A 15,915-nucleotide genomic window follows, 5' to 3' on the forward strand; every position below is an offset into this window, starting at 1 on the left:
GAGTCTGGATTAAGATAAATGAGAGATTAAACAAAATGAAACAAAAAGGAACAAAAAATCAAACATGCACACCCACAAACTTCTCTCTCTTTACCATGTCATCTGGATAGCTAGAGGTACCAGGAATTATGAGACTGGGTTTTCCTGTTATCTTATCACAGAGGGCAGGCAGTTTGGTAGTTCAGAATCACAAAAATAATGTAACCTCCACAGGCATCCCCCACCCCCCACAAAAAATCAGCCAGAAGTTATGATCTTCTCGATCTAATAAATAGCAACATAAAATTTCAAGTAAAAATTTTAAATTATATAAGCGTACCTAATGCCAAAAAACATTATGAAGCAGCTTATAGAGGCATACAAAAAATAAAATTTATATAAACTTAAAATCCTCTCTTGCCCTGGTATAGATACTACAATCCTTTTATAATCATCTCTTTTCACCTACCTTCTACCCCTAGAAGTACTCAAAAGTATCTGGAAATCTCAAAAAAGAGGTTTAAGGTCCTCAAATAATTTAAGAACCTTTTCTACAATGATCCTTAATAAGTCACCTTCTTCTCCATCAAAAGAGCATAATCTATTCAGTCTGTTATTATTTCTGACAGTGGCACCAAAACACACCCCTACTGGAGGCCTATAATCAGCCCCTGACATCCAAGACACAAACATTCCAACATTCTACTTTTCTATTTGACTATTCTCTTTCCTTTGGATTCTAATATCTAAAACTATTTCCTTAAATTATACTAATCCACCAAATCATTGCTAAAATATCTGCATTAGTGAACTCGCTAAAGTACCTATTTCAGTACTTTTATAACCATATTAACTAAATAATTTTTCAACATATCAAATCCCAAACCTCCTCTTTCCATATAATGTCCTGTTAGTGTTTTATCCTTCTTATATATCTTTGTTATTTATTGAGTTCTGAAGCTATCAGGAAATCTACATGTCCTAGATAGGGGAAATATTTTTCCTCCTTGCCTATATTTGTTCTGTACCATTTCCTCTGAGGTTTCTATTCATTCTTATTACTGCTGGTCTATCTAATCCCACAGTGTTCCTCCCAATTCTACTTCTTCCTAGCTGTCCATACATCCAATCTCTTGGAACCAACATGATAACTTTGATGTCAACCTTCATATATTTCTTCAGCTGTCAGTTCTTACAAAAGCTACCATTCCATGAATATTCCAAACATCATCAGTTAACAACTCTGCTTTAACGTCAATCAATTTCTAATATGAAAACATGCCTGTTTCATCCTACAGATAAGTAAATCCAAAAACCAAAGACAGAAGAAAAAACATAACATACAGAATGTCTGGCATTTGGTTCATTTTAAAGCATTTATTAGTTATCTAACAAAGTTAAAACAATAACCTTCAGTTTCAGGTAAGAAAAATGATAAATTCTCTAATATTAAATGCTACATATCATTTATTCCTTTTAGAATTGCAACCCAATACATACCTCTGTAGAAAATGAGTTTCTTCTGGATTTATCCAAGTAACAGAGAATGAATACACATTATTTTAGTATTAAAAAAAAAAGACTAAAATGTGCCTTATAGACATCACTGACTCAGTATGCCAAAAGGTAAAAGATTTAACTAACTTGACCATTTGCTGAAATTTAAAACTTAGTAAGAGGCTGTAGTTACCTCTTTTTGTAGATGAAGTTTGAAGCAACTGTTTGGCTTTGAGGGAAGTACGAGGCAAATTTTTCAGCCTTTGCGAAGCTGTTGAAAAATAAGGAACTGTAATATTTGCCTGGAAGGACAAGATAAAGACTATAGCTTCTGTAAACTTGAATATTTTAATACAAACTTGAAAATTTATCAAGGAACAGATAAGGTGAGACTATGTTAGAATCCTAGAAGCAGAGGAATCTTAAAGTGATGCTTAGTGCATTAAGTTGGAAAAGAAAGGGAATGGAAATCTTAGTGCAAAGTGCATACTTTCCAAAATTATTTCTTATAGATGAGAAAATCTATAATATGTAAACCAATCAAAATATCAAAGAGAAAACAAACCACCAGCAAACATGCTACAGGATGCAAAGAATACAAAGCTAATAAGTAAAGTGATGAACGCAAGCACACAGTACAGAAAAAAAAAAATAAACGTAGTACTTGTTCAGTGCAAAAAGCAGACTTTGGCAAAGCAGTTATTGTTAGATGAACTGTCCTAACATGAAATAGTAATCCCCATACTCAAAAAGGAGAAGAAAACTCAGAACCAGGCAGGTCCTCAAGGGAGTAAACAATCTAGTTGCTTTAATATGTTCAACATCATCTTGCTGTAGAATTCAACTAATTGCACTTTGGACTTTGGGTAGCAACATATCTGGACTATGCACACATGCATACGGGGTGGGGAGTGGTGTGTATGTGTTGGGGTTGAGGGATTTGGAAGAGTCAGAGCATCTGGTTTTTAAAGTGATCAATGAGGAGTTCTAAGCTTTCTTCGGAACTCCTAATCTATTAACTGCAGCGAAACTCTCATAACCAGCAATTAAGCAGCAGTTCAGAGCCATCTGGAGTTAAATCTCACTTTGGCTCCAATGAACTGATGATTCCCACATGTACCAGTGCAGTCACCTATTTAAGTGGCTCTAAAATGTCATTCTACCCATTTGAAAGTCAGACTTCATATACCTCTAGGATTTATATGCAACGCCCCCAACCTGCCCCCCAAAAGAGATCTCAAACCATAAATCTGGCCAGAGTTTAAACAATCATTGGGTTGATAAATGGATTACTTAATATATCACCAAAAAGAATTCAGGAGAATTTTTCTTTCCCTCTCTTGCTTAACCATATCAATGCTGATAGGATTTTCTCACTGTCTAATAGTAAACATTTTTAAAAAGTACCAAATGCATTTGATTTCAATTTCTGTAACACTTACTACAACACATTACTGCTGCTAAATAATACTGTATGCCAGTTTAAGTTAAATATATTGCCAGGCAGACAAGCAGAAAATTCTCCAAACTTAAAAAATACCAATTTTATAATGCATTACTTCATATCTATCCCACAGAAATACAGGATGCTGTCATCATTGAATATTCTTCATTTACATATTTATTCATACATGCTTTCAACCATTCATATTTTCATTCATTCACTCATTCATTCATTCCTGCTTTCTTTCATTCTTTCAAGTAATTATCTACTTTATTAGAGGCACTGTTTTAGGAACAATGGATTCAGTAGCCAGCTAGATAGACAAAGTTCCTACTTTCATGTAACTAAGATTTTAGGGAAGGGGAAACACAATAAACAAAGAGTAAAATATATGGCCTGAGACATGGTGATAGCTGCTAAGGAGAATATTAAGTAGGAAAGGGGGACAAGAAGTAGGAAATTTAAGTTGCAATTACAAATAGAGTCATCAGGAAATATTTTCCTGAGATGACATTTGCCCAAAGATCTGAAGGAAGAGAGGAAGTGAGCCATACAGATATCAGGGGAATGCATTCTATATGGAAGGAAAAGCAGCAGTAAGGACCTGAGGTAGGAGTGTGCCTGGTGTATTTGAAGAACAGAAGTAGGCCATGGTGATTGGAGTGGAGTAAACGAGGGCAAAAGGTAACCAACTGTACATACACTGGCAATCCACAGTATCTATTAACCATTAAAAATTTTTAAACGAGGGTTTAACATATCATCTCTAATCAACTGTCCTGGAAAGATCTTATTTAAATTAATAGCTACAATAACTCCAATGGACCTTATTTAGCCCTCAAGTTTCATGGGTGATGCCACAAGAACAGCATCTACAGACAAGAGAAAACTGTCCAACAGAAAGTCAAAGAATCAGATAGGATCCTGTTTATAGCAAATAGGATCAGGCAGTATACTCTAAATTTGCCTGATACAGATGGAATGAAATGAGTGATTTTCATGAGATACCACAAAGTCAAATAATGTTACTCAAATAAGAACAAAAGCTAAATTTTAATCTGAATTATCAATCATAATTTGATCTGTTTTCTAATGACGAAATCACTTTTTATTTATTTATTTTGTCCGCACAGCTTGCGGGATCTTAGTTCCCCAACCGGGGATCGAACCCAGGCCCCGGCAGTGAAAGCGTCAAGTCCTAACCACTGGACCGCCAGAGAAGTCCCCAAAATCACTTTTTAAAGATAAATTATAGTAGTTAAACTGAAAGTCTCCAAATCCTTCTAGAACTTTAATCCATTCTCCACATTGCTACTAGACTGAATTTCTTAAGAAGTAACCCTGATTAAAAGCCTATGATGGCTCGCCATGCTTATAAGATGAAATCTAAACTCCTTAATATGATATTTATTTGATTCACTTATTTTTTGGCTGCACCACGCGGCTCGTGGGGTCTTAGTTCCCTGACCAGGGATCGAACCTGCACCCTTGGCAATGAAAGCATGCAGTCTTAACCACTGGACCGCCGGGGAATTCCCAACATATTTAAAAGCTCCCACAATCTAACCCCTACCTGCATCTCTCATCCTTGGTCACTGCACCAACTAACCATCCTGTGACTCCCACTTTAGTCAAACAAAACCACTATAATCAGGGTGCCATTCTTAAGACTTCATTACTGGTCCCACTGTTTGGAAAACCTATACTTCCTTTCCTCGTGTGACAACTCCTCCAGAGTTGGCTGAGATATCTTTCAATACCTTTCCTGAAAACCTCTTCATACTGCTGTGTAATGCCTCTCCTGTTCCCACATCACTTCCTGCCTATCACTTCCTCTTTTGGAGGGCACGAGCTGTCTCTTTCACATTTATATTCCCGGTGCTTGGAACATATACACCCAATAAATACCTGTTGAATAATTAAGAAACACATAAGTGACTGAGTACTGGATAAAATCCAGAGATTCAAACTAAATATTCGAGATCCTCCACAGCTGAGGTCCAATTGAGTGGTTCTCAAACTTAAATATGCCCGAGTCAGCTAAAACACTTCTAAAAAATAGATTCTGGGTCCCCATCCCAGATGTATTCAATCAACATTTCCAGAAGTAAAGGTCAGAAAAACTACATTTATAAAATCTCTTTGTGATAACTGACAACATCATTACACTACTTATCCTTAAGTAGGAGTTCTACAAGTATCTCACTCATTTGTACCTTAGCCAATTACACAGATTTATCATGACTTATTTATTTCAATTTATGTTTCATAATTATATAAAATTCGAATGTAACCTTTTAGTGTTTCGGTTACAAGTGAAATCTGGATGAGAATTCCTTCCCCATGGGCCTAAGTGCACTCTGGCCTATGTATAAGCTGGCAACTGCCCTGGACACTACCTCTTCAGTGAGAGGTCCAGAGTACAATACTGATCCTATACATCTCTTCTCTGGGAGTATACTCTGTATCCTATTCAAATATATTCTTCCATTTAGTTAAATGTAAGCAAGCAAGTGGATAAATGTTACAATGACTTATTTTACCCTTTGTGGTAATTCACAAAGTATTTATAGTTCAGTCTCAAATCATGCTCCAGTAGAGTCATCCAAGAATATTTTCCAAGATGCCTCCTCATTTGCAAGTAGGTCAGCATGATGTAATCCAAACAATGATTGGAAGGAAATCAGGAGACTCATGGAGGAGTTGAGAAGAGGGAGTAATTTGGCTTGGTTTTGCCACTTTTCTAGTTACTTGACATTCTATGTATAATTTATATGGATCTCTTCTCCCTCTCTATAAAAATGAAAAATGAGATGTTGTGAGCTTCAAATGGGACAATACATGTGAAAGTAAACTCATACTACTTTTTTTAAAACCAGCAGATTACCTTGGGTTTTCCTCTCTTATTTCTGAACCAGTAATTCCTATATTTTTCTGAAAATTAAACTTTCTACTAAACCTGTGCTCTAGTGGTCTTAGAAAGCAAGCACTAGTCTTTTGAAAAACTGTCCATGAGAAACATTCCTTCCTTTAACTGGAGAATCTGAGAAAATTACATGTATCCATGACCTCTGCAATGCTCTGGTTTTCTTAAACTTTTTAAGTTACTCACATTTTCCAAATATAAAAGTCAAGAATTGGTAATAGCTACCAAAATGAAAATATATTAGAACTCTCATAATATTCATATTTGAATGCCAACATCCACAATAATGCAGCCATAGCAAATAAGCATATAAAAATAGTGATTGGCATAGTAACAAGGCAAAAGAAGTGGTCCCTTAGGTGGAAATAAAGCAACCTTGCAAAGTTAGGTTCATGCAGACCAGCAAGTAAGAATCAAAGCTTTACCACTTAAGAGCTGGAAAAATACTTAAAAGAAAACAAAATGCAGAAAATATATAAATTTGGTTTATATAAAATATTTAAAATGCTAATTTATGTATAAAACTTGCCATTGTAATATCTGTACATAATTATATATCAATATAAAAAGGCTATTATGAAAACAGTACACCTATATACACACACTAGTTAAAACACACATATATATTATGTATCAAAGATATACATAAAAATTTCAGAAAAAAAGGTAACATTTTATTTTGCTTCATAATGTATTAACTTTAAACAAAATGTTTTCAATTTTTTTTTCTTTTTTTTTTGGCCGTGCCGCATGGCTTCCGTTATCTTAATTCCCCAACCAGGGATTGAACCTGGGGCCATGGCAGTGAAAGCCCAAGTCCTAACTACTGGACCTCCAAGGAACTCCCAAGTTTTAAATATTTTTATGAAATAAACTTTATTAAATTTTAAACCTGCCAATATTCTGGATTTACTACTTTCCAAATACATTTTTGTGAGTAGTGTGATTCTATACTAAAATAAATATTTGTGATATTTTCATCATAAATAAGCTTCACTACAGCTACATATATAAAAATAAACAAGTATATGCAATTTTTAAAAAAGGATGGTACCTTACTTTTTCTTCTGCCTATACATCATTCAAATATTGAAATACATGACTATGAAACAGTATACATATATCCCACTTAAAAGTAAATTAGTGATTAGAATCTCATTATGTTTCTTTACGTATTTTCCTCAATTATCAACTTCTGGGGAAAAAGAAAAAAAAATTAACCTAAAGGAAAAGAAAATTATAGGGAATCAGCAGTTGATTATACAACGGTAATTCTACCACTAAAGAAGGTGAGTAGTTATCATAAAGTTTAAGATAAGGTCAATATATTCTTCTTTTATTAACATTTTTATCCTAGGTTCTCAATCTTTTATTGTTCCTTCTCTTTTGGTAAAGAGTTATTTTTCATTTCCATACAGCTTTAAGATGCTAGAATAGTTTAAACACACAAACAGCATGTATGAGGGCATGAGGGAACAAATCTGAGTAAAGAGTTGGTACTGACAATAATGGAATGAGGTAAAAAGGATATAGATATAGCTGGTTTCATCAAAGAGCTGGGAAGCTGTCTGAAAATATGTCATGGAAAGATTTGAGAAATTCAGAATTTAACAATTCAAACTAAGTATTAAAGCACCTCTGAAAGCCGAGTGAAAATGGTGTTTTGGATTATCTGTGCATAGACTGTAAAAGTGTAGCTTATAATATACATGAGTTTTGTTACTTAATATTCTTAACAATATAAAAGTTTCTTTCCTGTTGTATTAACACTGTGGATTGCTCTTCCCAAGGGGGAAGAAAACCCCAGAAACAGGATATTATTAAACCAAATTAACTTAATTTTCAGGTTTAAAGGCACAAAAACCTATCACTCACCACTTCAGTAATAACTTAGAGTTCAAACTGTATCTTTACTTTCATTTTTTAAATTTTGTAAATCTCTATTTTCTACACCATTTATGAGTACCATATGAGTACCATAACAACACTTTTTTTTTTTTTTTTTTTTTTTTTTGCGGTACGCGGGCCTCTCACTGCTGTGGCCTCTCCCATCACGGAGCACAGGCTCCAGACACGCAGGCTCAGTGGCCACGGCTCACGGGCCCAGCCGCTCCGCGGCATGTGGGACCTTCCCAGACCGGGGCACGAACCAGTGTCCCCTGCATCGGCAGGCGGACTCTCAACCACTGTGCCACCAGGGAAGCCCCACAGCGACACTCTTAAACACATAGTTCACATGGTCTGTGTGTTTAAAATTTAATGTGGTATAAAAACATGTTTTTGCACACCTCCATCTAAAAAAATGAGGTACCCAAATCTCTAGGTATCAGTTTTCTACAATGCCTTAAATTTTAGAGTTTATCTTAGAAAGAAAAAGAAATAATATTTCTGGATAATTTTTATGTCTTAGTACTAAACCACTGATGTGACAAATCTCTCTAAATGGGCTTTGGCTTTCAATCAGGATCAACATGGGTCTGAATCCTAACTTGCTACTTATAAGCTGTATGGTATGATCATAGATAACTTATGTAACCTTTCAAAACTTCAATTTCCTAATTTGTAAAATGTGTTAGTAATTGAACCTACTTCATAGAATTGTTCAGAGGATTAAACAGAATTATGAATGTTTGGTACTGTACAATGTGAGTTCTATAATATAAATAATATCATATGCAATTTGTACATGAGGAAAATTTATCAATACATCACAAAAGTCATTTTGGTTCAAATGTATTTTTTTTCTGGACTGTGGATTTTTGAGCCACCAAGTAACAGCAGCTTAATACAAACTACACAAAGTCAGCTAAACACAATAGAGCCAAGGAAGAGTGCAAGGGGATTTAAAAAGAGTTGAATGCTTTCAAAGTTGGGTTACTCAATACACAAGTTATAAATGGACAATCAATAACCTCATGTTTGTATCACTTCTTTGTCACAGCTTTGAGGAAATGAAGGAACACATCACAGTGACCACTTCAAGCACTGACAGTAAACATGCTACAAAGGAACTGAATGAATCAAGCTACAAAACTGATGTGAACTGTGGGATAGAAGGCATGCATATTGAGCATTTCTAAGATTGTAGAAATAACTGATAGTTGTTTAAAACTGGTTTGACTGCATGCTCATATCTACCCTACTTAATACGCAATAGTTTTTGGAAAGTGTTCAATTCTGTTTTAGTCACTCTATAAAGTACAGAGTGCCATCTACTCCCACATCACTTCTTGGCTCAGTTTGGCCACTTTGTCTTAGAAGTTCCTTCTGCATGATTATCTGATCTTTGTTTATGTTGCATATGTCTCCTTAATTCAACAGTCTCAACATTCCTTTCCATCAGGTTACCTTCAACATTTTTAAAAAATGAAATTCTACATTTGCTGGAGTATTTATTTTATTTATTAAGAATTTAATGTGCCTTTAATTGTGCTATTATTTTTATGGGATCATTATTGTTTTTATTAATGTTCTAGTAAGAAAGCTCCTTGGGTTTTAAGTGGTCTGCTTCAGGACTATTTCCCCCCAAAATCCTGTCATTTTTAATGTGCAGTATTGCAGAATATAAGATTTTTAAGGCATATATATTTATATATTAAACAGCTAGAACTTGCTTATTTTAGAATTCTAGAGAGACCACAGTTTCATACAGATTTAAGTATTGATACAATTGGGTATTTTATAGGGACAAATTTTAAATTTTAATATAGATCATCTTATAGCAATTGATAATCACTACATTTTACTATAGTTTAATACAGCTATTCAGCACAAAATTAAAATCTATAATTTTCATTTATCTTTAAATAACTGATACATAAAAGATACTTACTGGCTGAAGCCTGAGGTTGCATGCGAGGTATTCCTCCATTTGGCACTTGAAAATTTGAGTCACTTCTGCTGCTTTTCACTGAGTCAACTTGTGTATTAGATGTTCGGGACAGGTTTGGAAGACTGCGTCTTAGTTTTTCTATGACAACAGAAATTTAATTAAAAGAAAAAAATCAAAACATTCTTTCCGATAGAGAAAATTAAAATGTTAATTAACATTCAAAAATCAAATTCTTGGGCCTCCCTGTGGTGCAGTGGTTAAGAATTCACCTGCCAATGCAGGGAACACAGGTTTGAGTCCTGGTCTGGGAAGATCCCACATGCCATTGAGCAACTAAGCCCACGCCCCACAACTACTGAGCCTGTGCTCTAGAGCCTGCAAGCCACAACTACTGAGCCCGTGCACCTAGAGCCCGTGCTCTGCAACAAGAGAAGCCACCGCAATGAGAAGCCCGAGCAGTGCAATGAAGAGTAGTCCCTGCTTGCTGCAACTAGAGAAAGCCCGCCTAGAGCAACACAAAGACCCAACACAGCCAAAACTAAAAATTAAATAAAATAAATTAATTAAAAAAAATAAAATTCTTTAAGTGTTCTGCATATTTTAGAAGAGCTAACAGGAAGTACACGTCTTATAAAAATAAACAATACAGTTTCTATAAATGGGTAGAATTGTTAAAAAGAACCATAAATTACTTAAAATCTACACACAGGGACTTCCCTGGTGGCTCAGTGGTTAAGAATCCTCCTGCCAATGCAGGAGACATGGGTTTGATTCCCTGGTCCGGGAAGATCCCACATGCCACAGAGCAACTAAGCCTGTGCACCACAACTACTGAGTCTGCGCTCTAGAGCCCTCGAGTCACAACTACTGAGCCCACATGCTGCAAGTACTGAGGCCCGCGTGCCTAGAGCCCATGCTCCGCAACAAGAGAAGCCACCACAATGAGGAGCACGCACACTGCAACGAAGAGCAGCCCCCGCTCACCACAACTAGAGAAAGTTTGCGCGGAGCAACAAAGATCCAATGCAGCCAAATATAAATTTAAAAAAAAAATCTATACACAGATCACTTCATGAGTATAACAAATCAAAACTAACATAATCAAGTAAAATTAAATTCACTTCTTCCTTTATTTTTGCATTGACTCAGTATTTTTTAAATAAATTTATTAATTTTATTGTATTTATTTTTGGCTGCGTTGGGTCTTCACTGCTGCGTGTGGGCTTTCTCTAGTTGCGGCGAGCAGGGGCTACTCTTCCTTGCGGTGCACAGGCTTCTCATTGCGGTGGATCCTCCTGTCATGGAGCACGGGCTCTAGGCTCGCGGGCTTCAGTAGCTGTGGCTCGCAGGCTCAGCAGTTGTGGCTCGGGGACTCTAGAGCACAGGCTCAGTAGTTGTGGCGCACGGGCTTAGTTGCTCCATGGCATGCGAGATCTTCCCAGACCAGGGCTCAAACCCATGTCCCCTCCATTGGCAGGCGGATTCTTAACCACTGTGCCACCACGGAAGTCCCTGACTCAGTATTAATAAAACAATAAACTGTCTCAATTCTTGATCTACTTTCTAAAATACAGAATCTTGATAAAAACTGTTACTTTCATACTGAAAATATGAAGGACAAATTTTTTCCAGACATTATAGTTACCTTCATTTTTAACACTTGTGGTCTGTAAATCTGTGGGATGGCCTTGAAGGGAAAGGCGAGGTTGCTGTAAGCGGCTAATCATAGGCTGTGGGGACACTCTACTATATTCTATTCCCCGAGCAGGAGATCGAGAACGAGGTGAATTTCGGGGTGACTGCTTAGGTGATGGTCGAGGTGAATTGCGTGGTGATGGTGAAAACCTGTTAACAGCAGGGTATACTGCATGATGCATATTGTCATCTTCATCATCTAAACTTTGTGCATCAAGTTCCTGATCACTAAAAGTACCCCGTCTTGTAGAATTGCAAGATGAACCAGAACTGCGCCGAGACGCGGTGGCTGCATATTCTTGCCGGAGACCTGACAATAATGAATGTGTTATTTTATTTCTTCAGTTTTATTTTTAAACATTTAAATATTTTTAAGGTTTAAAAGCAAAAGATTATCATTGAGAAATTCAAATAGGGTATAATGTGTAAAGGAAAACTCCCTTTCACTTGATTCACCTTAGACTTTCCCACACATAAGGATGCATATACCACATCTAAAAGGCTCTTTTTAAATTAAATGAAATTCGTAAACTTTTGCCCGATTTCAACATTTCTTCTTGAATCCGAAATCTATATTAAAAATAGAACCATAAATTTAAAAATATTTCTACTCCAAAAGACAGTAATCCAAATTTGAGATTAACATTAAAGGAATACTGAAGGAAAACAATTACTGCCCAACCAGTGTAAAGAATACATCAGGAGTAAATATACTCCCTGGATACTGAATCCTTGCTTAATCTTACTCAAGAAGATGATGAAGGAAACTTCTATCCCACTCTTAGGAATTCAATACTTGGGCACAAACATAATTTCAGTTGTTTCATAACCTAAGTGACTTCAATAAAACAAGATAAATTCTAAGTCATCACGTAAGAATTTTCAAAGGAGTCAGTCCCTTAATTATCTTGATACCTCCAGAAATACCCAAGCAACCTTAGGAGCCCTTCAAATAGTATAAAACCTTCTAGAATAAAAACAAATGTTGATAGATATGCAACGAGAAAAAAAATTACAATTGAAAAAACGTATGGAATTTAGATAACATTTTGAGGAAGTCCTGCTAACTATTGGCAGTTTAGCCCAAAAGATCTGTTCCAGAGGAGTATCAAACTTTTAAGTTATATATTCATTCACAGAAAGTGATTATCAACATGGTTCCCCAAAGTAGTGGATGAGAATCACACCAGGGTACCTGTAAAACTAGATTCCTAGGGCCCGTCTAGCCCGTTGGTCAGGTTTGGGGACCACTGTAGTAACCAACAAATTACTTAGGGTCATGTTATAGCAAACATGGCACTAAAGTCACCTAGCAAAAGACAACAGACCAGTGAGAAGAGCGGTGTTTTAAAAAAGAAAAATCCAGATCCCAATGCAGGTTCTCCATTAACAAGGGGGTCTTAGGGAAGTCACAACCACTATGGGATTGTGTGTTTCTCATTTTAAAAATGAGGGAGCTTAACCAGGCAAAAGCCCAAATCTGTTACTCTTCATTTCTGTTACCAAAGAACGGGAGAAACAATGTTGTAAAAAGGAAAATCATTCTCTCTTTAAAAAAAAAAAAAAAAAAAAAAGCTGGTGTTTTCAAGGAGGTATCACACACCTTTTCAGCATTTTTTGTTTTATTTTTTTTTTAATTCACCAGGAAAAGAAATATTTGTGCATGTGAATAGCTTAGAAAGGATTTTTAAAGTAAGCCTAAAATTTCTATTATGCATTACCAACACACAATATGAAAACTACAGCAAATAGCTGGTTGAATTTCTAACAAAATACTGCAGTCTAAAAAGTCAGGATTCAAAGAAGAAATGAGTGAGTTTATTCTAACTGGTAGTTACACAGCATTCTTTATTCTTTTTTCACATCCATGATAATAAGTAACCCCTCACTAGCTGACAATACCATATTCCCAGTGAGGAGTTATATATACAAAGTTACAGAATAAAAGGGTAAAATGTTATTAGTTTCTAGGGCTAAAGATAGATAAAACAAGCATCAAACCTTTCTATCTCTAAGGGAAGATGTGTGAAAATGAGACAAGAATTAGCAGAGTGAGAAACACTGCAGTTTCTTAATAAATGTTATAGCTTGATAAAACTTACTACATATTTACATAAAAGAAAGGACCTAAACAGAAAATTTTTGAACTGAACTATAACATTGCTCCATTACCTCAGCCAACTGTCAAGACTCTGAAATCTGTGTTTCAAGGATCTTTTCATTATGAAGGTTAGAGAGACTGCTTCCTTCACAGTTAAGCCTATAGCATCATACAATAAAATATACAGGCAAGAATAATACTATCACCAACATCTTACATTCAGATGAGAGTCAGGGCACTAATGAGCCCTTGAAACAGTATGAAAAAACTTGTGCGTATGCATATTTTGGGAGTGACAGGGGACAACACTTTTATCAGATTCTCAAAGGTATATGTGACCTAAAAAGTTGCAAGGACCACTTTGCAAAGCAACATCACATGCTTCATTTAACTTAATGTCACAATTCCGATTTTCCCATGAAGGTCTTTTTTACAGACTACACCAAACATTCTAAGAAAGATGAAATTTGCCCCCAAGGAGAAAAAAACTGATTTGGGGGTGTGAAAAAAATCTTAGATATCATAATAGTTTGTGGCCCTTATAGTACATAAAGAGATATACAGTATATCAATGGTATTAAAATTTAACGGGAGTGGGGGTGGGTAAAAAAAAAGTCTAAATCAGCTCCTTGGGGAGGCATTAATGAAAGAACAGTTGAGAAACTCTGGTCTACGCTAAGAAAACACAGAGCAACCGAGTAATAACTACAGAGTTACAGTGTAGAGTAACATGCAGGGTATGATTACCAGTCACAGAAGCAGAGCATAGCCTGTTTTTCTTTGCTCCTCACACAGCAAATTGCTCTACATACTATGGACTCTAAAAACAAGTTAATGAACAAACCAGTCCACTTGAAAAAGCCTCTGAAATTTCAACATTTCTATTCTTACTACATTATTATTCCACAACGCTTTGACATATTTAATAACAAAATTGTACAGTAATGAAAGACCACAACTTTAACAATTAAAATACTTACTTTCTTCCTGCATCCGAGCTAGAATCTGCACATCAGTTACATCATTTAGCTTATAATTGGATCCAATTGAATCTTCATCTAATTCTGAAGCACTTAATTCACTGTCTATAGAGGACTGAGGACTGAGTGGAGGATTTCTGTCTGACGAACTTTTCAAATTACCTTAAAAAAGAAAATGATTCAAACTTCAGTGAAACAAAAATTGAATAAACATCTGTTGCAATTAACTTGATATTATATCTTTGGATTAAGTTCATTGTTATTCTGTCTTTTCTGTTTATAAAATTCCCAAATGTTAAAATTAAAAATTGACCTGATTAAGTATAAAGAGGGCTACAGAGACTCCTTCATATATAATGACAAATACAAAACACATTTTCTTATAGCTATAACTTATCTATATTCTTATGAAACAATTAAGTTTTCAAAACAGTACCTGGCAAGTAGTTAATGTTCAATAATACATGCTAGAGGATTTCAACTTTTACAAGGTAGCCAATGAAACTACTCTATAAATAGATGAATTTAAGATGTGTTTTCTCCTCCCAAATTCAGTCACTAGCAAATACCACCATCTTTTCCCTTGAATAAAAGCACCTACTTTTCCTAAACAAGAAAGCTATAATTTGAGGAAAATCAGGACTCCTTAGAGATTTAGGAACAAACCAAAAAAAGAATACTAAGCTCATTTCTCCTACAGTATGCCATGTTTACAAAATTCCTTCGTTAAACTAGTAATGGGGATCCAAGGAGTTCTCTGAAATTTACTAGTGAAGCATAAAGATGGGATGAAGAAAATGACTGGATGAAAAAACTCATTTTATCACTGTAAACCAAAAGGGGGATACAAGACAGGTCAGAGGAATAAAGGATATACATATCCAAAAGATTCTAATTTGTTTCTAAGGAAATGCTTTCATCAGATCATCAACTTCTAATGAAGAATTTAAAAAATTCCAAGACTGTCACTAATATTTCTAATACAGATTTGAAACTTGTTTTCCAGAATTCTTCACCATAAGAGTCAGCTCCAACACGAATGGCACATAAAAAGAGCAAGAAGAATACGAAATAGTTTATGTTATCAAGAAGAGCATAGTGCACATGATAGGAAAAGTACTATAAGGTCAGTCTCAAATAGTACCTGAATAAAATTCTTTATATTAAACAAATATGGCAGATCAACCTTTTTAGTACAACAGTCATGGGTGAAATAAGGAGCAAGTAACAACCTATGTACAGAACAAACTTCAGGGTCAATAAGTGATGAGACTAGGGAGTATACAAGTCAAAAGTTTGAGGTGGTTAATAATACTTTAATTTTTAAGGAAGCTATGATAATTAATCATACCAAGAGCAGTAATAAGAGTAACTGAATGGGTGAAATCTAAAGAACAGTAAGCTACAGAATAACAGTCTCAGTCACAGAACCACAGCAGAACATTCTTCTCTCAATTATAG

At 35.4% G+C, this 15,915-nt stretch overlaps 1 protein-coding gene across 3 annotated transcripts in view; it reads right to left on the bottom strand.

Annotated features, from left to right (window-relative positions):
- Positions 1–15,915, bottom strand: part of SLAIN2 (SLAIN motif family member 2) — a 74,741-nt gene that overhangs the window by 24,988 nt on the left and 33,838 nt on the right. For 2 of the 3 annotated variants that reach the window (XM_081250334.1, XM_081250332.1), the window contains 4 exons: positions 14,455–14,616; positions 11,324–11,683; positions 9,679–9,816; positions 1,670–1,747 (listed from right to left, as the gene is read on the bottom strand). In XM_081250334.1, coding sequence (XP_081106460.1) covers positions 1,670–1,747; positions 9,679–9,816; positions 11,324–11,683; positions 14,455–14,616 — 738 coding nt within the window. The remainder of the gene's footprint in view (positions 1–1,669; positions 1,748–9,678; positions 9,817–11,323; positions 11,684–14,454; positions 14,617–15,915) is intronic. The other variant, XM_081250333.1, reaches the window with a different exon arrangement.

Source organism: Mesoplodon bidens, assembly GCF_964165515.1.
Source record: "Mesoplodon bidens genome assembly, chromosome: 1".
Classification (NCBI taxonomy): Eukaryota; Metazoa; Chordata; class Mammalia; order Artiodactyla; family Ziphiidae; genus Mesoplodon; species Mesoplodon bidens.